This window comes from Coregonus clupeaformis, chromosome 19 (assembly GCF_020615455.1).
Source record: "Coregonus clupeaformis isolate EN_2021a chromosome 19, ASM2061545v1, whole genome shotgun sequence".
NCBI lineage: Eukaryota > Metazoa > Chordata > Actinopteri > Salmoniformes > Salmonidae > Coregonus > Coregonus clupeaformis.
This window is the reverse complement of record NC_059210.1, coordinates 12153759-12177765: the sequence shown is the minus strand read 5'-3', so window position 1 is coordinate 12177765 and position 24007 is coordinate 12153759. Positions and strand designations below refer to the sequence as shown.

General features: G+C 43.6%; 2 protein-coding genes across 3 annotated transcripts in view; both read left to right on the top strand.

Moving 5' to 3' along the window:
• Positions 1-8005, top strand: part of LOC121531288 (alpha-1,3-mannosyl-glycoprotein 4-beta-N-acetylglucosaminyltransferase C-like) — a 35008-nt gene extending 27003 nt beyond the window's left edge. For both annotated transcript variants that reach the window (XM_041836528.2, XM_041836527.2), the window contains exons 4-6: positions 4505-4644; positions 4724-4871; positions 6596-8005. In XM_041836528.2, the coding sequence (XP_041692462.2) occupies positions 4519-4644; positions 4724-4871; positions 6596-7782 (1461 nt within the window). In that variant the 5' untranslated portion in view covers positions 4505-4518 and the 3' untranslated portion in view covers positions 7783-8005. The remainder of the gene's footprint in view (positions 1-4504; positions 4645-4723; positions 4872-6595) is intronic.
• Positions 8006-14161: 6156 nt separating this feature from the next.
• Positions 14162-21495, top strand: LOC121531654 (aurora kinase B). The gene is made up of 9 exons (XM_041837009.2): positions 14162-14276; positions 14535-14573; positions 17991-18075; positions 18211-18259; positions 18419-18607; positions 18888-19026; positions 19281-19429; positions 19762-19936; positions 20138-21495. The coding sequence occupies exons 1-9, from the start codon at positions 14268-14270 to the stop codon at positions 20309-20311; spliced, it is 1008 nt and encodes a 335-aa protein (XP_041692943.2). The 5' UTR covers positions 14162-14267; the 3' UTR covers positions 20312-21495.
• Positions 21496-24007: the final 2512 nt, after the last annotated feature.

Below are 24007 nucleotides of genomic sequence, written 5' to 3'. Positions count from 1 at the left end.
GTATAATTTTTAGTGATGGATTTGATGAAATTGTAGGTTTAAGAGCAGTGAAGCTATTTTGTGCCTGGCTGGTTGCAGTGCTTCAGCCCCCACTGTATCAGTGGCGAGGGATAGCCTACATTAACTTAATGTGCTGAAGACTGAACACACAGTGTTGGGCATTAATATTTGAAGAGGCCGGTACAAAGCTTGGAGAACTTTAAACTCGACTCACTGGTCCCCATGTTTGACAAGGCAACAACAAGTTGGCTGATGCAGAAAGCTAGGCTGCATGATACCTGTATGTTGTCATCAAACAAATGAACAGCAGTGTTTACCAAATGGCTTTGTTGTACAACACACCCGCTTATTAAAATGGCATCTCATTAGCCGCATTGAGCAGCCGTTTCACATAAAATGAATTGGCTTTTATGAAAGGACTTTCTCTTCATTATCATTCTGTCTTGCAAATGGATTCACTTGAACAGCGATGCATATTCATATTCATTTTACAGGAAGCTTGGAAATTGTTAGGAAGTGAGCCAAGGGTGGAACTCGGCTGGTGTGCAGGCAGTGCCAGGCACACGCTGAAAAGAGACCAGTTATCTGTCTGTAAAGAAAATGTTCACCTCTTCAATAATATGTTTTTTATGGGCAGAGTACAATCAATTCATTCCTGTCAACATAAATCCATCTCAGAGGCTGTTTATACATGACATAAAATGTTAATTTGCAATCAGAGAACCCTGCAATAGCACACCTCATATTGATACAAATATAGTGCAAGTCTCTCAGCAACACTTCCAGGTACACCAACCTCTCTCTTACTTCTGTGCTATAGGGGAACAATATGCTCCTATTGAATAAGGATTTTGATCCAGGCTGCTTCCAGAGTGAAAGCTCTCTGGATATTTACCTTTAAGATCAGAAGGAAACATGAAAGGCTTTGTGGTTCCATCAGTGGCGAGCGTAATGAGGACGGGAGGCGGGAGGAATGATTCATGTGTGAGCGAGCCTCTCTCAGGCCCTTCTCAGCAGCTTGCACTTTGACCCAGATTAGCGCTCCACCAGAGGCCCACTGGGGAGGGCTGGAGATGGAGGGCCGTACAACACACTGTACAAGTGTGTGTAAGTTTATAATTTATAATTCACTGTATCACAATTCCAGTGGGTCAGAAGTTTACATACACTAAGTTGACTGTGCCTTTAAACAGCTTGGAAAATTCCAGAAAAGTATGTCATGGCTTTAGAAGCTTCTGATAGGCTAATTGACATAATTTTAGTCAATTGAAGGTGTACCTGTGGATGTATTTCAAGGCCTACCTTCAAAGTCAGTGCCTCTTTGCTTGACGTCATGGGAAAATCAAAAGAAATCAGCTAAGACCTCAGAAAAGAAATTGTAGACCTCCACAAGTCTGGTTCATCCTTGGGAGCAATTTCCAAACGCCTGAAGGTACCACGTTCATCTGTACAAACAATAGTACGCAAGTATAAACACCATGGGACCACGCAGCCGTCATACCGCTCAGGAAGGAGACGCGTTCTGTCTCCTAAAAATTAATGTACTTTGGTGCGAAAGTGCAAATCAATCCCAGAACAACAGCCTTGTGAACCTTGTGAAGATGCTGGAGGAAACAGGTACAAAAGTATCTATATCCACAGTAAAACGAGTCCTATATCGACATAACCTGCAAGGCCGCTCAGCAAGGAAGAAGCCACTACTCCAATACCGCCATAAAAAAGCCAGACTACGGTTTGCAACTGCACATGGGGACAAAGATCGTACTTTTTGGAGAAATGTCCTCTGGTCTGATGAAACGAAAATAGAACTGTTTGGCCATAATGACCATCGTTATGTTTGGAGGAAAAAGGGGGTTACTTGCAAGCCAAAGAACACCATCACAACCGTGAAGCACGGGGGTGGCAGCATCGTGCTGTGGGGGTGATTTGCTGCAGGAGGGACTGGTGCACTTCACAAAATAGATGGCATCATGAGGAAGGAAAATTATGTGGATATATTGAAGCAACATATCAAGACATCAGTCAGGAAGTTAAAGCTTTGTCGCAAATGGGTCTTCCAAATGGACAATGACCAAAGTTGTGACAAAATGGCTTAAGGACAACAAAGTCAAGGTATTGGAGTGGCCATCACAAAGCCCTGACCTCAATCCTATAGAAAATGTGTGGGCAGAACTGAAAAAGCGTGTGCGAGCAAGCAGGCCTACAAACCTGACTCAGTTACACCAGCTCTGTCAGGAGGAATGGGCCAAAATTCACCCAACTTATTGTGGGAAGCTTGTGGAAGGCTACCTGAAACGTTAGACCCAAGTTAAACAATTTAAAGGCAATGCTACCAAATACTAATTGAGTGTATATAAAATTCTGACCCACTGGGAATTTGATGAAATAAATGAAAGCTGAAATAATTCATTTTCTCTACTATTATTCTGACATTTCACATTCTTAAAATAAAGTGGTGATCCTAACTGACCTAAGACAGGGAATCTTTACTAGGATTAAATGTCAGGAATTGTGAAAAACTGAGTTTAAATGTATTTGGCTAAGGTGTATGTAAACTTCTGACTTCAACTGTACAGTGGGGAGAACAAGTATTTGATACACTGCCGATTTTGCAGGTTTTCCTACTTACAAAGCATGTAGAGGTCTGTAATTTTTATCATAGGTACACTTCAACTGTGAGAGACGGAATCTACAACAAAAATCCAGAAAATCACATTGTATGATTTTTAAGTAATTAATTTGCATTTTATTGCATGACATAAGTATTTGATCACCTACCAACCAGTAAGAATTCCGGCTCTCACAGACCTGTTAGTTTTTTCTTTAAGAAGCCCTCCTGTTCTCCACTCATTGCCTGTATTAACTGCACCTGTTTGAACTCGTTACCTGTATAAAAGACACCTGTCCACACACTCAATCAAACAGACTCCAACCTCTCCACAATGGCCAAGACCAGAGAGCTGTGTAAGGACATCAGGGATAAAATTGTAGACCTGCACAAGGCTGGGATGGGCTACAGGACAATAGGCAAGCAGCTTGGTGAGAAGGCAACAACTGTTGGCGCAATTATTAGAAAATGGAAGAAGTTCAAGATGACGGTCAATCACCCTCGGTCTGGGGCTCCATGCAAGATCTCACCTCGTGGGGCATCAATGATCATGAGGAAGGTGAGGGATCAGCCCAGAACTACACGGCAGGACCTGGTCAATGACCCGAAGAGAGCTGGGACCACAGTCTCAAACAAAACCATTAGTAACACACTACGCCGTCATGGATTAAAATCCTGCAGCGCACGCAAGGTCCCCCTGCTCAAGCCAGCGCATGTCCAGGCCGTCTGAAGTTTGCCAATGACCATCTGGATGATCCAGAGGAGGAATGGGAGAAGGTCATGTGGTCTGATGAGACAAAAATATAGCTTTTTGGTCTAAACTCCACTCGCCGTGTTTGGAGGAAGAAGAAGGATGAGTACAACCCCAAGAACACCATCCCAACCGTGAAGTATGGAGGTGGAAACATCATTCTTTGGGGATGCTTTTCTGCAAAGGGGACAGGACGACTGCACCGTATTGAGGGGAGGATGGATGGGGCCATGTATCGCGAGATCTTGACCAACAACCTCCTTCCCTCAGTAAGAGCATTGAAGATGGGTCGTGGCTGGGTCTTCCAGCATGACAACGACCCGAAACACACAGCCAGGGCAACTAAGGAGTGGCTCCGTAAGAAGCATCTCAAGGTCCTGGAGTGGCCTAGCCAGTCTCCAGACCTGAACCCAATAGAAAATCTTTGGAGGGGAGCTGAAAGTCCGTATTGCCCAGCGACAGCCCCGAAACCTGAAGGATCTGGAGAAGGTCTGTATGGAGGAGTGGGCCAAAATCCCTGCTGCAGTGTGTGCAAACCTGGTCAAGACCTACAGGAAACCTATGATCTCTGTAATTGCAAACAAAGGTTTCTGTACCAAATATTAAGCTCTGCTTTTCTGATGTATCAAATACTTATGTCATGCAATAAAATGCAAATTAATTACTTAAAAATCATACAATGTGATTTTCTGGATTTTTGTTTTAGATTCCGTCTCTCACAGTTGAAGTGTACCTATGATAAAAATTACAGACCTCTACACGCTTTGTAAGTAGGAAAACCTGCAAAATCGGCAGTGTATCAAATACTTGTTCTCCCCACTGTACATACCTTACATATGCATACGTGCACTGCTGACTTCAAACAAGCACATCAACAAACATGGTAAAGGCAGTTCTGTGTACACAGTATACACACTCGCACAGACATACTGTACATTCAACAAAACTGGATTGACTTTGGGGGATGTAGATCGAATTCGCCTGCGTACACAGACAGTATTTTGCGAATTTTTTCAAACAATTTGCTTTAGGGGATTAAATACAAATCTTCCAGTGAGCTCTACAGGAAATCGGTGTGCATCAATGATATCCTTTGCTTTAACTGATTTGGCTCTGTTTTAATGTTGTCGTTTCTCTTCCTCTAGTGAGTGTCACCATCATGAGGCTGGTGTGGAAGTCCCTGGACAAGATGTGTTTCCGTAAACGCTCCACCATCCCCTTCCTGGGGGTCCTGATCACCTGTCTACTCTTCCTCAATCTCTACATGGAGGATGGATACATGTTGGTAGGCTGTCTTTGGATCTTCCTTCCTATGATGTCATATTTGTATTTTACATTTGAGTAACAATGCTGTCGTTTTTTAGGAGGCGGGTAAAAGACCGCTGAGAGAGACATCAATGCAACCTTCAAACTCTGAGAGATATGTTCACACCTTCAGAGACCTCACTAATTTCTCTGGAACCATAAACGTCACATATCGTTACCTCGCTGGGACCCCACTGCCCCGAAAGAGTAAATATACCTTTTAATATACCTGTAGATACAGTGGGGGAAAAAAGTATTTAGTCAGCCACCAATTGTACAACTTCTCCCACTTAAAAAGATGAGAGAGGCCTGTAATTTTCATCATAGGTACACGTCAACTATGACAGACAAAATGAGAAAAAAAAATCCAGAAAATCACATTGTAGGATCTTTAATGAATTTATTTGCAAATTATGGTGGAAAATAAGTATTTGGTCACCTACAAACAAGCAAGATTTCTGGCTCTCACAGACCTGTAACTTCTTCTTTAAGAGGCTCCTCTGTCCTCCACTCGTTACCTGTATTAATGGCACCTGTTTGAACTTGTTATCAGTATAAAAGACACCTGTCCACAACCTCAAACAGTCACACTCCAAACTCCACTATGGCCAAGACCAAAGAGCTGTCAAAGGACACCAGAAACACAATTGTAGACCTGCACCAGGCTGGGAAGACTGAATCTGCAATAGGTAAGCAGCTTGGTTTGAAGAAATCAACTGTGGGAGCAATTATTAGGAAATGGAAGAAATACAAGACCACTGATAATCTCCCTCGATCTGGGGCTCCACGCAAGATCTCACCCCGTGGGGTCAAAATGATCACAAGAATGGTGAGCAAAAATCCCAGAACCACACGGGGGGACCTAGTGAATGACCTGCAGAGAGCTGGGACCAAAGTAACAAAGCCTACCATCAGTAACACACTACGCCGCCAGGGACTCAAATCTTGCAGTGCCAGACGTGTCCCCCTGCTTAAGCCAGTACATGTCCAGGCCCATCTGAAGTTTTCTAGAGTGCATTTGGATGATCCAGAAGAGGATTGGGAGAATGTCATATGGTCAGATGAAACCAAAATATAACTTTTTGGTAAAAACTCAACTCGTCGTGTTTTGAGGACAAATAATGCTGAGTTGCATCCAAAGAACACCATACCTACTGTGAAGCATGGGGGTGGAAACATCATGCTTTGGGGCTGTTTTTCTGCAAAGGGACCAGGACGACTGATCCGTGTAAAGGAAAGAATGAATGGGGCCATGTATCGTGAGATTTTGAGTGAAAACCTCCTTCCATCAGCAAGGGCATTGAAGATGAAATGTGGCTGGGTCTTTCAGCATGACAATGATCCCAAACACACCGCCCGGCAACGAAGGAGTGGCTTCGTAAGAAGCATTTCAAGGTCCTGGAGTGGCCTAGCCAGTCTCCAGATCTCAACCCCATAGAAAATCTTTGGAGGGAGTTGAAAGTCCGTGTTGCCCAGCGACAGCCCCAAAACATCACTGCTCTAGAGGAGATCTGCATGGAGGAATGGGCCAAAATACCAGCAACAGTGTGTGAAAACCTTGTGAAGACTTACAGAAAATGTTTGACCTGTGTCATTGCCAACAAAGGGTATATAACAAAGTATTGAGAAACTTTTGTTATTGACCAAATACTTATTTTCCACCATAATTTGCAAATAAATTCATTAAAAATCCTACAATGTGATTTTCTGGAGAAAATAAATCTCATTTTGTCTGTCATAGTTGACGTGTACCTATGATGAAAATTACAGGCCTCTCTCATCTTTTTAAGTGGGAGAACTTGCACAATTGGTGGCTGACTAAATACTTTTTTCCCCCACTGTATGTAGATACAAATGTATTTCATCCTGAAAGTCATTTATTTGTCTTTATTTTATTTTATGTATAATCATATCAATGTTTTTGTTTCTAGAATATCTAACCATTGGGTTGTCATCTGTGAAAAGAAAAAGAGGGAATTACCTTATGGAGACGATCAAATCCATTTTTGACCAGTCCAGTTATGAGGAGCTGAAAGAGATTGTGGTGGTGGTCCACCTGGCGGACTTTGACCTGGCCTGGTGTGAAAACCTGGTGCAGGACATCTCCAGGAAGTTTGCCCACCACATCATCGCTGGGCGTCTCCTGGTGATCCATGCCCCTGAGGAGTACTATCCATCACTGGTTGGGCTAAAAAGGAACTACAATGACCCAGATGACAGGGTACGCTTCCGTTCCAAGCAGAATGTGGACTACGCCTTTCTCCTCAACTTCTGCACCAACCTCTCTGATTTCTACATGATGCTGGAGGACGATGTGCGCTGCTCACGGAACTTTCTGACATCCCTGAAGAAGGTGGTCACCTCCAGGGAAGGCTCCTACTGGGTGATGCTGGAGTTCTCCAAGCTTGGCTACATAGGGAAGCTCTACCACTCAAGAGACCTGCCGCGCCTGGCCCACTTCCTGCTCATGTTCTACCAGGAAATGCCCTGTGACTGGCTCCTCATTCACTTCCGGGACCTACTTGCCCAGAAAGACGTGATACGCTTCAAGCCCTCCTTGTTCCAGCACATGGGCCACTACTCCTCATATAAGGGGGCAGAGAACAAGTTGAAGGATGATGACTTTGAAGAAGACTCCATTGATATCCCTGACAACCCTCCTGCCAGCCTGTACACAAGCATTAATGTATTTGAAAACTATGACACCACCAAGGCTTACAGCAGTGTGGACGAATACTTTTGGGGGAAACCCCCTTCTACCGGAGACTTCTTTGTCATCGTCTTTAACAAATCAACTAAAATAAGCAAAATCAAAATCGTGACAGGAACGGAAGATCGTCAGAACGATATCCTGCACCATGGAGCTCTGGAAGTAGGAGAGAAGCTGGTGGGGACAAAGAGAGGAAGGCAGTGTTCTTCCTACATCACTTTAGGGGAGTTTAAATATGGCAACATTGTGGTTCAAGACGTGGACCACAAGATTGCCTTTGACATTGAGTGTGTTCGTATTGTGGTGACTGCCAGTCAGAAAGAATGGCTGATCATTATGACTATAAGTCTGTGGACTACACAACCACTCAGTCAATGGTACACTGAGGGACCATACCGTTTGGACTAAAGTTTTTTATTAATGTGCCTATTAATTTATATTGATTATATGTTGGATGCTCTATGGTTTATTTTATTATTACATTTACATTCAAGTCATTTAGCAGACGCTCTTATCCAGAGCGACATACAAATTGGTGCATTCAACTTAGGATAGCCAGTGGGACAACCACATCTTGATTATCCATTATATTTGACACAGCACATTTTTGAGAATTTGAAAGTTAATTGGGTTGTCAACGTTGTATTTTTGTTGTAAAATAAAATGCAGACAAAATGTGTTTCTGTTTCTAAAAGAGCACAACTGTGAAAAACACTATCTCTATCATAACAAACTGTTCATAAACCAGTCAATATCTAATTTGCAGAGGAATGACCTGTGATTGCCTTTTCTTCATATGTTTCCTCAATAGCCGATATATAGCAACCACGTGTTTAATGTTGCAGCAATTATACTGACACAAGAGTGTTTTAAGATTACTGTGTTATTTTATTGTCAAGTGGAGAACAAAACACTTGTTTTTGCCCATCTTCAGAGGAGCTGTGATACAGTCCAATACACTCAGAGGAATGAGGTAGAGCTTTCTTTCTCTGCACATACAGTGAATTAGGTGATGTTTGGTCCTCTCTTCCTAGAATTACATTAAACATTTTCTCTTTTAACAACCCTTCAACAAAATGATATCAAAACGTGTTCTCAGGAAAGGAAAGGTGAATTCAGACAAAGAATTTTACAGAAAGTGCAGTACACAAATGCGTGTAAAAAACAACAACAACCCAACAACAACAACTTAGTGAAGCACTTGAGCATTGGTTGAACACAGTGGAGGCTGTTGGGAGGAGCTATAGGAGGACGGGCACATTGAAATGGCTGGAATGGAATAAATGGAACGGAGTCAAACGTGTGGTTTCCATATGTTTTAATGTGTTTGATACCATTCCATTAATTCCATTCCAGCCATTACAATGAGCCCGACCACTCCTATAGCTCGTCCCACCAGCCTCCACTGGTTGAACATCTCTTTGAAGAACTGTATCATTTGTGGGTGTATTGTGTGCTACTTAGACCAAGGAGAGGAGAGTAGTGCCCCCTACTGGTTCTTCAAAACCCATCCCAGCAGTACAGTATCTGGCCAGATAGGAGTAGACATAGCAAGAGGCCCAACTCCCCCTCACTTCATTTCCGCCTGCGCCTTGGTACTTTAATTGCTGGTAGTTGTTCATGTTGGCAGTTGACCAGCAGGCATGCCACTGTGAACAGTTGAATGATTGTATCTGACAGGTACAGGGGCATCACTGTCTGAAAGAGTTTGAGGTCTTTGACTCTATGCATTGTCCTTTCTACCGGTCCCCTCAGTTTTGCAATGATCTGTGTCTCATCCTCCTTCATATTGCGCCATGCTGGAATCTGTGTGTCCTTTGACCAGGAAGTTGACCTTACAAGGTCGTCCACACGGAGGCCCTTATCCACCATAATGGCCGTGTCTGTGGTGATTAGAGCAACGATGCCACACTGCAGGAATATCTCCTCGACACTTACAGCTCCAGGATAGAGTGCAGATACAGACGTGACTGTGCCGTGTGGTGTCATCCCCACCATTACCTTGAAGGTGTAGGAAGACTCTTCACTGTACCGCTGATAGGAGTACGGTGAGCGGCAGCGGAGCTCTGTGAAGTCTACCAGAACCTTAGTGTCTGCGTAGTCCTTGAACTCCGTGGGCAGGTGGGCACTGAAGCTCTCTGGTGACATCCAGATGGAGGCGGAGCCAAGCAGGCAGGTCAGGAAGTTGGCCCAGGAAGTGATGATGCAGCTCACGGTGGATTGGCAGACACTGAAGCGATTGGCCAGGTCCCTCTGCTTCAGGCCCAGTGCAAGACGAGTCATGAACAGGAAACACTCATCCATCTGTGGCAGGGTCTATTGAACACAAAGCAAAACATATTGGTAGTCAAAAAGATTTACCTTAATTTACGTAACTCTTGAAATCAGTAGTAATCAACATTATGTTTATCATTAGCAGAAATGTTGTTTCATTGTTGGGAAAATGGGTTCAATGGCAGCATTACTTCCTCAAGACTTCCTGATTACGCTATATGACCTCCTGGATCATTAATAGCCTGAAAGCACTTGCCTCATTAGCAGTGCCATTGTGTGTGTACTATCATGCCAAATAATGTTTGGCTTGACAATGACAGCAATGGAGTTGGCAAGAGCCCAAACAGATCTGGGGCCAGACTGGATCATCATAACATACAATATGTACTATACTGTACTATACTCAAGTGAGTAGTCACTTACAGCTTTTCTTCCAGGTAGGCTAGCCGTAGATGTTTTAGCGTTGTTGACTCTGACTTTGTTGTTGCTGCTGGTTAAGTCAAATGCCAGAAGGCCATCAGGTGCTTGTAGCTTGCAAATCTACAGAAGGAGGAGAAGACAAATCTGGACACATCAGTTGGAAGTATCCTCCTGCTTCACTTCGACTGCAGGGGGAGGGGAAGGAGGTCTAGGGGAAGGGGGTCTAGAGGAAGGAGGTCTAGGGGAAGGGGGTCTAGAGGAAGGAGGTCTAGGGGAAGGAGGTCTAGAGGAAGGAGGTCTAGAGGAAGGAGGTCTAGGGGAAGGAGGTCTAGGGGAAGGAGGTCTAGGGGAAGGAGGTCTAGGGGAAGGGGGTCTCTCTACCCTTTCTCACGCAGGTCTCTGCTTGGCCGGAATGATACAATTCCAATGGAACAAGGTAGGAAGAACACCTTTCTTGAGGCGTCTACGTTCCCCTACTGCGGTCACCAAAATGAGTGCTGCATACTTTATGGTGTTTAGTGAACTTCTTTCTTTTTATTTTGACGAGCCACTTTTTCCTGACTTCTTCATCTACAGGGAGTGTGAAAATTAACCGTGGAGTTGTACCAATGATGTGTATAAACCCTGGATGACTGACAAGGGGCACTCCTCCTCAGTTGTAAAAAATATTTTGGAAGCTATAGTGATTCATAAAAAAACAAAAAAACATTTGTATTCTATTACAGACACCTTGATGCATACTTTTAAATTACACTATATATATACAAAAGTATGTGGACACCCCTTCAAATTAGTGGATTCGGCTATTTCAGCCACACCTGTTGCTGACAAGTGTATGAAATCGAGCACACAGCCATGCAATCTCCATAGACAAACAATGGCAGTAGAATGGCCTTACTGAAGAGCTCAGTGACCTTCAACGTGGCCACCTTTCCAACAAGTCAGTTCATAAAAATGTCTGCCCTGCAAGAGCTGCCCTGGTCAACTGTAAGTGCTGTTATTGTGAAGTGGAAACGTCTAGGAGCAACAACGGCTCAGCTGCGAAGTGGTAGGCCACACAAGCTCACAGAACGGGACCACCGAGTGCTGAAGCGCGTAGCGTGTAAAAACTGTCTGTCCTCAGTTGCAACACTCACTACCGAGTTACAAACTGCTTCTTGAAGCAACGTCAGCACAAGAACTGTTAGTCGGGAGCTTCATGAAATGGGTTTCCATGGCCAAGCAGCTGCACACACGCCTAAGATCACCATGCGCAATGCCAAGCGTCGGCTGGAGTGGTGAAAAGCTCGCCGCCATTGGATAATAGAGCATTGGAAATACGTTCTCTGGAGTGATAAATCACGCTTCACCATCTGGCATTCCGATGGATGATTCTGGATTTGGTGGATGCCAGAGAACGCTACCTGCCCCAATGCATTGTGCCAACTATAAAGTTTGGTGGAGGGGGAATAATGGTCTGGGGCTGTTTTTCTTGGTTCGATCTAGGCCCCTTAGTTCCAGTGAAGGGAAATCTCAAAGCTACAGCATACAATGACATTCTAGACGATTCTGTGCTTCCAACTTTGTGGCAACAGTTTGGGGAAGGCCCTTTCCTGTTTCAGCATGACAATGCCCCCGTGCACAAAGCGAGGTCCATACAGAAATGGTTTGTCGAGATCGGTGTGGAAGAACTTGACTGGCTTGCACAGAGCCCTGACCTCAACCCCTTCAAACACCTTTGGGATGAATTGGAACGCCGACTGTGAGCCAGGCCTAATCGCCCAACATCAGTGCCCGACCTCACTAATGCTGTTGTGGCTGAATAGAAGCAAGTCCCCGCAGCAATGTTACAACATCTACAAATTAGTGGATTTGGCTATTTCAGCATCTCCATATTAATGCCCATGATGAAAAAGTGGACCCTTGCATTTTGGCTGATCCATTTGTGGTTTCAGGGTGGGTGAAAACAGAGTTGGGTGCTGTGGAATCGGTGAGGGTAACCAGAAGTGGTCTGGTGATAATTGTTTGTGTTTCTGCTGGTCAGAGGGAGCAGGCGCTCCGTGTTAAACGAATGGGGGCAAGAGATGTGAATTGTTTTGCTCTCAAGAAAAGGGTGCCATTGAAAGGTGTGATTACTGGGGTAGCGGTAAATGTGAAAGCTGACCAACTGAAGGGGAAGATTCCCGGTGTTTGTGATGCTTGTCGTTTGGTGCGACGCAGACAGGGTGGCGTGAGTGGAGAAACAGAAGAGTCATTGTCTGTTCTTTTGAGTTTTGATGTTGAGTCTTTGCCCGACAAAGTGATGTTAGGATATATAAGTTTTCCGGTACGAGCTTTTGTGCCGAATACATTACGTTGTTACAGGTGTCAAGCTTATGGGCATGTTATGGGCATGTGGCAGCAGAGTATAGGAGGGAGGTTACTAGGTGTGAGAAGTGTGCAGAATGGCATGAGACGAAGGAATGTGGAGCATTGGGGAAAGTAGTGGTATGTGTTAATTTTATGGGTGACCATGTGGCTGGGGATACGAAATGTCCGGTGCGAGAGAGGCAGGTTGAGGTTTCCAGGGTTAGAGTAGTGCAGAAGTTGTCATATGCGGAGGCAGTGAAGAAAGTAGAGGAGGATGGGTCAAGGGGGAGGGATCCTGAGAGGAATGGTGGGAGGAGTAGATCTGTACCAGTACAGAGGGATAAACCAACAAGTGATATATGTTTCAGTCAGATTAAATTTTTTCATTTATAGCAATGGTAATCAACTGTACTGCAGAGATGGAACGTAAGTCGCAGAAAATAGAGGTTGTGGTGGCAGCTGTAGAGAGGTATTTGGGTGTGCCAGTCTTGACATCAGAAGAGTTACAGGGTGTGTTAACATTTACATTTACATTTTAGTCATTTAGCAGACGCTCTTATCCAGAGCGACTTACAGTTAGTGAGTGCATACATAAATTTTTTTATTTTTCATACTAGCCCCCCGTGGGAATCGAACCCACAACCCTGGCGTTGCAAACGCCATGCTCTACCAACTGAGCTACATCCCTGCCGGCCAATTGTGCGCCGCCCCATGGGTCTCCCGGTCACGGACAGCTACGACAGAGCCTGGATATGAACCAGGATCTCTAGTGGCACAGCTAGCACTGCGATGCAGTGCCTTAGACCACTGCGCCACTCGGGAGAATGCAGTGGAGGGCCAGGTCTTCTGCAGGGCCAGGTCCAGCAGAGACAGGCAGTGCAGCACTGCAGACTCCAACTGCTTCTTACCAGGGAAGGGGGCGTTAAGTGGTGGTGTTCCATCCTTTCAGGCTGTTGGCCTGAAGTAGGAATAAATAGATTTAAATAGTGGAGTATGGTAGTTATTATTATTATTACTTGTTTTTTTGTGAGTGTAGTGTTAGATGGTACGGTATTTGTGGTATTTTTTAAAGCAAAGTATAAGGGAGTTATACTCCAGTCCAGTAGGTGGCGGTAATGCAACATTTATTGGATGCCAACCGCCGTTAAACCTCATCGAAGAAGAAGAAGCAATCCAGGGTTTATATACACTACCAGTCAAAAGTTTGGACACACCTACTCATTCAAGGGTTTTTCTTTATTTTTACTATTTTCTACATTGTAGAATAACAGTGAAGACATCAAACATATGAAATAACACATATGGAATCATGTAGTAAACAAAAAAGTGTTCAACAAATCCAAATATATTTTACATTTGAGATTCTTCAAATAGCCACCCTTTGCCTTGATGACAGTTTTGATGTCTTCACTATTCTACAATGTAGAAAATACTAAAAAATAATGAAAAACCCTGGAATGAGTAGGTGTGTCCAAACTTTAGACTGGTACTATACATCATTGAGTTGTTGCTTGCCGAGACAGAGCAAAAGGGGACTCAACAATAATCAGAGGATCCCTCGCGTCATTTATCTAAATATTGTTTTTACATTGGTCATCATATTCGCCTTTTTGTGTAGAATTCACCACAACAACTAGCTAGGTACCTCGACACCACAAACAAACATCAACAACAGAAAAACACACGCAAATAGGAAGTAAAACGGAAGCGCGTCACTGCTGAGCTGACTAATCGACAAGGAGTTGTACGTTTGGTCTAGCCAATCACACACAACAACAGTGGCTTCGAAAGATTGGCGGTCGAAGCGCAAAGAATAGGGTGCCGTTTGATTTTAAAGTTATTGTACGTCACATATAGCTAAATACGTTAGTATGATGCAGGTAAGAGTTTAATTGTTAATTAAATTAGTCAAGTTTCGTCCTACATTACTGATGTCTCTAGCTAACTAACACTGTAGCTAATAGCTAGCGTTAACTTTGTTTGAAAAATGGCTTTGGCTAGCTAACGTTAGCAAAGTTGCTAGCTAGTTAGCTAAGGCAGCTAACACAAATATTATCTATGGCTAACGTCAACTTCTGAGCAGTGCCAATGGTGACGTTAGCCAGTTTAGCTTGTTAAACTATTAAATCTCTTTGCAGAATAAGGAGAATTGTGATCCTAAAGGCCTACAAAGACCGGTAGGTTTCGCCACACTCGTCCCTTTTCTCTTTATAATTCCCTCCTGTCCTAGTCGAGTTTTTCTCAACTCCACGGTGAAGTTACATCACATCAATGGAGTTGAGTGAAGACGAGCGTGTGGACTACGGGTGTCACTAGTTACCACAGTCAGTCAAGATGTGAACTTGCTTATGGTGGAAAATGAACATTTTAATCCTCTGGCAACTCTGGTGGACATTCCTGCTGTCAGCATGCCAATTGCATGCTCCCTCAACTTGAGACATCTGTGGCATTGTGTTGTGAGACAACTGCACATTATTAAAAAAATATGCACTCACTAACTGTAAGTCGCTCTGGATAAGAGCGTCTGCTAAATGACAAAAATGTACATTTTAGAGTGGCCTTTTATTGTCCCCAGGACAAGGCACAGCTGTGTAATGATCGTGCTGTTTAATCAACTTCTTGATATGCCACACCTGTCAAGTGAATGGATTACCTTGGCAAAGGAGAAATGCTCACTAACGTGTGTAAACACATTTGTGCACAAAGTTTTATAGAAATACGCTTTTTGTGTGTAAGGAAAATGTCTAATCTTTTATTTCAGTTCGTAAAACATGGGACCAACACTTTACATGTTGTGTTTATTTTTGTTCAGTGTACTTCCAGAAAAGGTCTAAATAAAAATGTACAAGCTACCGGCACCTCCAATGTAAATCACTCGGAGCGCCCCAGCTTGTCCTAAAACCTGTAAATGGGCATCTTGGTCTGTTTCGTTCAGCTATCCCTATGGGGAAAGAATAGGGTTTTGGGATAAATGCAGAAAATAAGGTCTGAGGTTAACACAGGCTTAGGAGATCTTATATGTTTTGTTCTATGAGATATCAGTCAGTTAACATGAAAAGTGTATATAAATGCTTCTGTTGAAGATTCTCATAGAATAAAATGTATAAGATCACCTAAGCCTGTGTTTACCACAGACCTTATTATTTGGTGAGTAACTAACTTATTTTGACATGAAAATGCTTGCAGAGCTGTCTAATGTTGGGAGTTTGAATCGGCGCTTCCTGGGCGTTAGATCTCTAACCCACAAGCTAGGGCAGGGTTCGGCATAAGGTTAGCAGTGTGGTTAGGTTTAAAATCAAATTTCAAAACTTTTCAGCGTCATATTCATCTCTAACACCACCCCAACATCAACATACTTTTGGTTTTTGTAGCGTATGTGGACACCTGCTCGTCGAACATCATTCCAAAATCATGGGTATTCATATGGAGTTGGTCTCCGCTTTGCTGCTATAACAGCCTCTGCTCTTCTGGGGAAGGCTTTCCACTAGATGTTGGAACATTGTTGCGGGGACTTGCTTCCATTCAGCTACGAGCATTAGTGAGGTCGGGCACTGATGTTGGGCGATTAAGCCTGGCTTGCAGTCAGTGTTCCAATTCATCCCAAAGGTGTTCGATGGGGTTGAGGTCAGGGCTATGTGCAGGCCAGTCAAGTTCTTCCACGCCGATCTCGACAAACCATTTCTGTATGGACCTCGCTTTGTGCACGGGGGCATTGTCATGCTGAAACAAACTGTTGCCACAAAGTTGGAAGCACAGAATCGTCTAGAATGTCACTGTATGCTGTAGCGTTAAGATTTCCCTTCACTGGAACTAAGGGGCCTAACCCGAACCAGGAACAACAGACCATTATTCCCCCTACACCAAACTTTACAGTTGGCACTATGCATTGGGGCAGGTTGCGTTCTCCTGGCATCCACCAAACCCAGAATCATCCGTCGGACTGCCAGATGGTGAAGCATGATTCCACTGCTCCAATGTCCAATGGTGGCGAGCTTTACACCACTCCAGCCGATGCTTGGCATTGCGCATGGTGATCATAGGCTTGTGTGCGGCTGCTCGGCTATGGAAACCCATTTCATGAAGCTCCAGATGAACCGTTCTTGTTCTGACGTTGCTGCCAGAGGCAGTTTGGAACTCGGTAGTGAGTGTTAGACGATTTTTACGCGCTTCAGTACTTGGCGGTCCTGTTCTGTGAGCTTGTGTGGCCTACCACTTCGTGGCTGAGCCATTGTTGCTCCTAGACATTTCCACTTCACAATAACAGCACTTACAGTTGACCAGGGCAGCTCTAGCAGAAATTTGATGAACTGACTTGTTGGAAAGGTGGCATCCTATGACAGTGCCATGTTGAACGTCACTGAGCTCTTCAGTAAGGCCATTCTACTGCCAGTGTTTGTCTATGGAGATTGCATGGCTGTGTTCTCGTTTTTATACACCTGTCAGCAACGTGTGTGGCTGAAATAGCCGAATCCACTCATTTGAAGGGGTGTCCACATACAGTTGAAGTCGGAAGTTTACATACACCTTAGCCAAATACATCTAAACTCAGTTTTTCACAATTCCTGACATTTAATCCTAGTAAAAAAATTCCCTGTCTTAGGTCAGTTAGGATCACCACTTTATTTTAAGAATGTGAAATGTCAGAATAATAGTAGAGAGAATGATTTATTTCAGATTTTATTTCTTTCATCACATTCCCAGTGGGTCAGAAGTTTAGATACACTCAATTAGTATTTGGTAGCATTGCCTTTTAATTGTTTAACTTGGGTCAAACATTTCGGGTAGCCTTCCACAAGCTTCCCACAATAAGTTGGGTGACTTTTGGCCCATTCCTCCTGACAGAGCTGGTGTAACTGAGTCAGGTTTGAGAATGATTGTTATTGTGTGTGTCTCTTCTTAAAGGGACATTTCAAAATTGTTGAACTCCATATACATCATCTCCAGCACCACCCTAACATCAACACACACAAACATACAGTTGAAGTCATTAAAACTCGTTTTTCAACCACTCCACAAATTTCTAGTTAACAAAGTCGGTTAGGACATCTACTTTTCATGACAATTTTGAAATGTTTAAGAAGAGACATTGTAGAATAAGTCGAGGTTTAGCCATAATTACGACTTTGTGGTAACTAGTGACAACCCTGTATCTCCGACTACATCGAGTCGCTGTCGGTCGATACTTCTAAAATGTAAATTGTAAAAAAAAAAAAGTACAACCCTTACCGTGTACCTAATGTTTGTCCTCAGTAGCTTTTTTGTTTGCTGAAATCCGTACTTTATAATAAAGCGTTAATCAAATACAACCACCAACTGTTTCCTCGTATCGACTGACAGCAACTCGATGTAGTCAGAGGTACACTCCGCCCACAGTCGTCGCAACCCAACTCCTCTGATATGTACATCATGGAGTTGAGAAACCCATCTAGTAGATGGCATCTACTCCATTCCTAGCTAGCTAGGTGCCCATAAAAGAAAGTTGCCCATTTGGCTGTCTATCTAGCTTGGTACCATTTTTGAATTCATAACTTTGAACCAGTACTGGGGACATGGAGGCAATTAGGTTTGATCCAGGATGTTTTTCTACCTGATAGATGGCAACTTCAATGGCTTCTGTGGGTCCTCAGAGAGTTCAAATGCCCTCTGCCCCAGAGGCTACAGACAAAAACGCAATTACAGGTACGTTTCTATAGCTACCATTCTGCCTGTGGTGTTTCTATACACTTTCAAATGGTACATCACACCACTTTAATGGTGTAAACAATATACCAAATGTTTTTTGCTCAATTCTGAATCACCATGATCTCACTACAGGTCCTGGGAGAGAGCCTGCGACATCTTCATCCAGTGCAGCTCAAGCAAAGTAAGTATTCTGTCCAGTAATATCGTCACTTGACCCTGACGTTGTGCATTTGGAATTTGTTTAAGAAAAAGGGTCAATGGCGTTAACATTTCTAGGGTTTATCAACTAGATGTGTCATGAATGTGTGGTTTTACAACCTCCTACGTCTCTCCTCATCAGGAAATTCACCATCAACGACTTTGACATCGGGCGGCCCCTGGGCAAGGGCAAGTTTGGGAATGTGTACCTTGCGCGGGATAAGAAGCTGAAGTTCATTGTGGCGCTGAAAGTGCTCTTCAAGTCTCAGATGGAGAAGGAAGGTGTGGAGCACCAGCTCCGAAGAGAGATTGAGATTCAGTCCCATCTTAGGTCAGTAGTACCCTGATTTGGACTTTTCCTCAACTTTTAGAATCTAGCCTAACCTAGGGGGGGGGTATTGGTTGACGTTGCCTTAATATTATGATTTCTCTGCGGGAAATGATTTGACATGCTGGTTAACACCAACATCATGAAATATACTTCAGTGAGCGGATTTCAGCTGGCGTTTGAAACTGACCAGTATTCCCTTTATAATTCAGGGTGCATTCTTTTCTCAGATTGGGGAAGGTAGGAGATTTAAATCAATCATTCCTCCCTCCCGTTCCTTTAGACACCCCAACATCCTCCGCTTTCACAACTACTTCCATGACCGCACCAGGGTCTTCCTGATCCTGGAGTACGCCCCCCGGGGTGAGATGTACAAAGAGCTGCAGAAATGTGGTCGCTTCGATGACCAGCGCACTGCTACGGTAAGAGAAGTTGGCATTTTATTGTTGTATAGACAAGCTGATTAATCTATTCTGAATAATCAGAATCCTTTGCTTCTTTTACCCATGATCTCCAATCATAACATTTGGTTGTTAGATAGCCGCTAATATAAATAATTTGGTCTGATAATGGTAGCTACGTTTTGGCATTGAGATTTAAGTTGCCATTACTTTCTTTGCATTTGAATTCCATTGTGCAAATTTGTCATATCTAGTATCTGTATGTCCTTTGTTAGTACATGGAGGAGTTGGCTGATGCGCTGCAGTATTGCCATGAGAAGAAGGTGATCCACCGGGACATCAAGCCTGAGAACCTGTTGCTGGGGCTCCGTGGGGAGCTGAAGATAGCAGACTTCGGCTGGTCTGTCCATGCACCATCCCTAAGGTGAGCGAACCCTGAACTGAACCCTCTACAGCCTCATATGTTTGCTTCACAAATAAATACTGTGAAGTCAATTTGTATGTTTTGAGATTGACTACATTTACCATCAGATTGTACAGAATCACAGATCTACAAATCACCTTGTTGCATCCCAAATAACGACTTGTTTATGTGAACAAGATTAGAGATTCTGCACCCTGCCTTGCTCAAACGGATCTCCTGAAGGTCACGAATTCACGGTGTTTTCCCTTCCTCTTCATCTTGACTGTCTATTTGTAGGTATGTTGCCGTTAAAAACCCTGTCACCAATCTAGTTGCTGTCTTACCCCCTCTAGGCGCCGTACAATGTGTGGAACACTGGACTACCTGCCCCCAGAGATGATTGAGGGGAAGATCCACGATGAGAAGGTGGACCTGTGGTCCATCGGGGTGCTCTGCTATGAGTGCCTTGTTGGAAACCCCCCGTTTGAAACTGCCAGCCACTCCGACACGTACAAGCGCATCACAAAGGTTTGCATTTTTTTATCATCAATTACTTGTGTATCCAGTAGTAATATTATCCCTAATTCAAGTGTAATCGCTTGAGTAGTTCCATTGTGATTTCTGACTGACATCTGTTAATTCAATGGAATAGGCATACATGTAGTAGCTAGATATTCAACCAAGGCACAGCTTTAAACAGTGATGAATGACCTCCCTCCCATCTCTCAGGTTGACCTGCAGTTCCCCAAGGTGGTGTCTGATGGTGCTCGGGACCTGGTCTCTAAGCTGCTCCGCCACAGTCCCTCTATGCGGCTCCCGCTGCAGGGCGTCATCAACCACCCCTGGGTGAAAAGCAACTCCCGACGGGTCCTACCTCCCGCCTTCGCTCCCAAGAAACCCTAACTGTCCAATGTTCCAGCCTGTCTACGCTTCTAAGAAACCCTAACTGTCCAATGTTCCAGCCTGTCTACGCTTCTAAGAAACCCTAACTGTCCAATGTTCCAGCCTGTCTACGCTTCTAAGAAACCCTAACTGTCCAATGTTCCAGCCGTCTACGCTTCTAAGAAACCCTAACTGTCCAATGTTCCAGCCTGTCTACGCTTCTAAGAAACCCTAACTGTCCAATGTTCCAGCCTGTCTACGCTGCCAAGAAACCCCAAAACCACCATAGACATACATATTCATATGTTTATAAATAATTGAATATTCATGATTATAAATAATTGAAAACCACCAAGTCTGTTCCAGCCTGCCTTCTACCTGGGTGGAGGACTGACTCTTACCCTGCTGATTGGGAGGGACTGTGGAGATACGTGTTTTTGATTTTCCCACTTTCAGGGATTTTCACATTTCTTAGTTATCCGGACAATCTTCATCCACAAACTTTTAGTTTCACCCGCAGATATAGATGGATCTCCAGATCTGTTAAGCTGGGACAACCAAACGACTATAGATTACTGTCATTTTTATTTCCATTCATTCCCAGAACAATTCAAGGGCGCCCTCTACTGTGAGAAAGATGATTCCTTATTTCTTGCGTTTCTTAAATAGATTTTATAAATGTATTTACTTTGTCTTTGCTTTCCTATCTTCTGTTTTCAAAGCACCTTTTTGTACAGCCTGCATGAAAGATCCTCTACAAAGCTTATTCTGTATCTGTGTTCCTTTTGCAACGGTTTTGAAATAAAAATGGCATCGGGTGCTTCACAGGATGATGCCAAATTAATTTATGGAAAAGGGTGGCAAGGATCAATTGAGGTTATGAATGTAGCGGGTGAAATTCCATGTCTTACCCCCTTGTGCCAGCTGATGTCAGTGGTGTTCTGTGGTCCACTGGGAGTAGCATTATCCTCAGTCCTGCAAATTACTCCTGTCATGGGGTGACAGTTTTTCCCTGGGCTGTTGTCTCTGGGGTGCATCTGAAATGGCCACAGCCGTGGTCAAAAGGAGTGCTGTCTATAGGGAATAGGGTGCCATTTCATACGCAGCCTGGAACACTGACAGAAGATAAGGATACCTGTAATACATTGTAAAGCATGGCTGTGACTGTAATAAAAACACTCAGGGCTGTGAGTAATTATACTGTCTGGTAACACAGTCTGGCTGTCACGATAACAGAATAATGCAGAGATTGGTGAATACGGAGACTATGAAGTGAAAGCAATGCTCATTGAAACAGCCTTTATTTTATTCACACCCCAACCAAAGCACAAACACACTTCATCCCCCAGTCAGTACCCAGTGAGAGGTCATGTGTGTATTCAGTTGGCTGCTGTGTTAAAAAAAAGAAAAGGCCATTTGGGAGATTCAATTAAAAGCAACCCCAGAGTGCCACTGGCACGTTCTATACCTTATGAATGGACCCATGTTTTCTTTATTTTTTAGCTTGACCTATTACACCGTTCTGTTGTTATTGTATGTCTATAGGAAAAATCAGTTCTCTCCGTGCACCTGGTAATCCAATGGGTGTGCAAGTTATTTTTCTATAGCTGGAGGAAAGACCTCTGCTGATGTCTTTTCCCATCCATACTTGTGGTCTGGAGGACTCTCAGCTCTCTAACAAGGCCCTCTTTTAAACTTAAACTCAAAGCCTACATGGTGACGTTTGCAGTAATTATTTTGGTGAAATATCATCTAGATTGACTTTATATCCAAAGCTTTCATAAAACTGACATTACTTTACATTTTTGATCTGAGGTACAATATTTCTGCCCAATTTATATGTAATGAATAGTACCACATTGGCTGAATGACCACAGCCTCAGTCTTTAACTAGCTGAAAGTGTGGCAATGCATCATGCAGTCATCTGTAAATGAGCCGTGATACAGTGTGAAACTAAAAAATAATGATTTGTAGTTTGTGATGAAAATGGGTTACGCCTCGGAACCAGAATTTGATCTAGAGGAAATTACCAACCTTATAAGCTCAATAGAAATGTATGCAGATCCGTCTTTTTATTTCTATTCAGAATAACAATTCCCATTTGTATTACATGCTTGAATATGAAGTTAACATAGCTTTAGGAGTACCTTCATGTATTCGCTCTCTTTTACTACAATGGGAGTGGCCCAAATGAGTTGGTACAACTCAAGTGTGCTACCTTTTATCCAATGATGACTAACCTCAATAAGTCTAGTCGTGTGTGTCTGCCTCCCAGTTTTCAGCAAGACCGTTTGCTCGGTTTGTGTGTATGTGTGAGGAGAGGGGCAAATAGAAGATAAATGAAGTCCCAATGCCTCCTGGGTCTCATTACCTCTGCTGGGAGCTTTAGAGACTCTGAGTACGTACACAGTAATCACTCATCCTGTCAGTGGGTCTGAAGCTCACTCTCACAGTCACACACCATCACTCTCACAGTCACACAGCTATACCATCACTATCACAGTCACATATACCGTCACTATCACAGTCACACAGCTACACAATCACAGTCATCCAGTGGTCCAACCATCAAGTAAAAAGAACACTTAACAAAACAGGAGGAAATGGTCCTTGAGCTGAGCTGTGGCTGCAGCATTGTAGCAAGGAGGCTACATCATGGGAGATAATGTCAGATGTAATTCTCCCTACAGATGTCTCCGCTACAGGTGAAGTGAGGCAGCAGCGGACTGTGAAATTACATTTTAAATTACAGATGAGGGCTGTACTCTGCTGGGCCGTGCAGTCAATGCACAGAGGCCATATTGCTCTGATGGGGGTAATAAAGGAAACCATTGCCTGGCCCAAGGACAGATAGACCTCCAGCGTGTATTCCAATGATGTATATAAACATGTATGTCTATGGGTGTATTCGCTGTGGCTGAGATGATACAGGAGATTCCACTGGGGAGGTCATCCATTGGTGACGGGAAGGGAGAGATTTGTAGAAGATTGCGGGGTTGTTGGTAAACAAATAAGCAACTAAATGTGTTTCTGGGGGGGATTGGACCATATAAATATAATCTCATTCTAGTTCTGTGAATTGGACACCACAAACTGAGCTCTCAGTAATAAAGTGTGTTGTCTAGAAGAGCTTGTCCTATAAGGTTGACAAAACCTGCTACTGGCAGTGATGGAATGCTATCAGGATTAATATGGTTCCTACTGAAGCAGAACATAGGGTCACACAGGGGTCAATAGCATTATGAGGAGGACTGATGTTGTGGAGGTGCCCTGCTGAGTTATATAGACTGGAAACACCACACCAGCCACCTCCTGTCCATTACCAACGTATGCCTGACTGCTGTGGCAATCATGACATCATGAACCGCCCTAAAGTCTTAAATGTCTCTGGGTTTGTGAGAGGGTTATTTGTTTCATCAGCTCTACTGAGTATTAACCAGTAGGTGTTTATTACTGAAAGAGAAAAATTATTTTGTTTTTTGTTGATACCACACATTAAAAGCGAACTGACACAGCCCATAATATCCATTGGCTCCGTAGTTGGGTTCACTTCTTCTTCTTACAGATGACAGAATTGCTATGTGTTCTTTGTTCACATGAATAACTGACAATCCCCATGATATCCATTGGCCGGCCTGTATCTGTGTTCACTTCTTCCCCTGGTTAGCATCTGCAGGGTTTGAGTGTGTGGCAGAATGCTTAGTAAAGGGCACTGA

Excerpts from the sequence above, each read along its gene's own strand:
- LOC121531654 (XM_041837009.2), top strand. Across the intron at positions 14,574-17,990 it reads CTAAAGGCCTACAAAGACCG|ATGGCAACTTCAATGGCTTC; the intron begins GTAGGTTTCGCC and ends TCTACCTGATAG. Across the intron at positions 18,076-18,210 it reads AGACAAAAACGCAATTACAG|GTCCTGGGAGAGAGCCTGCG; the intron begins GTACGTTTCTAT and ends ATCTCACTACAG.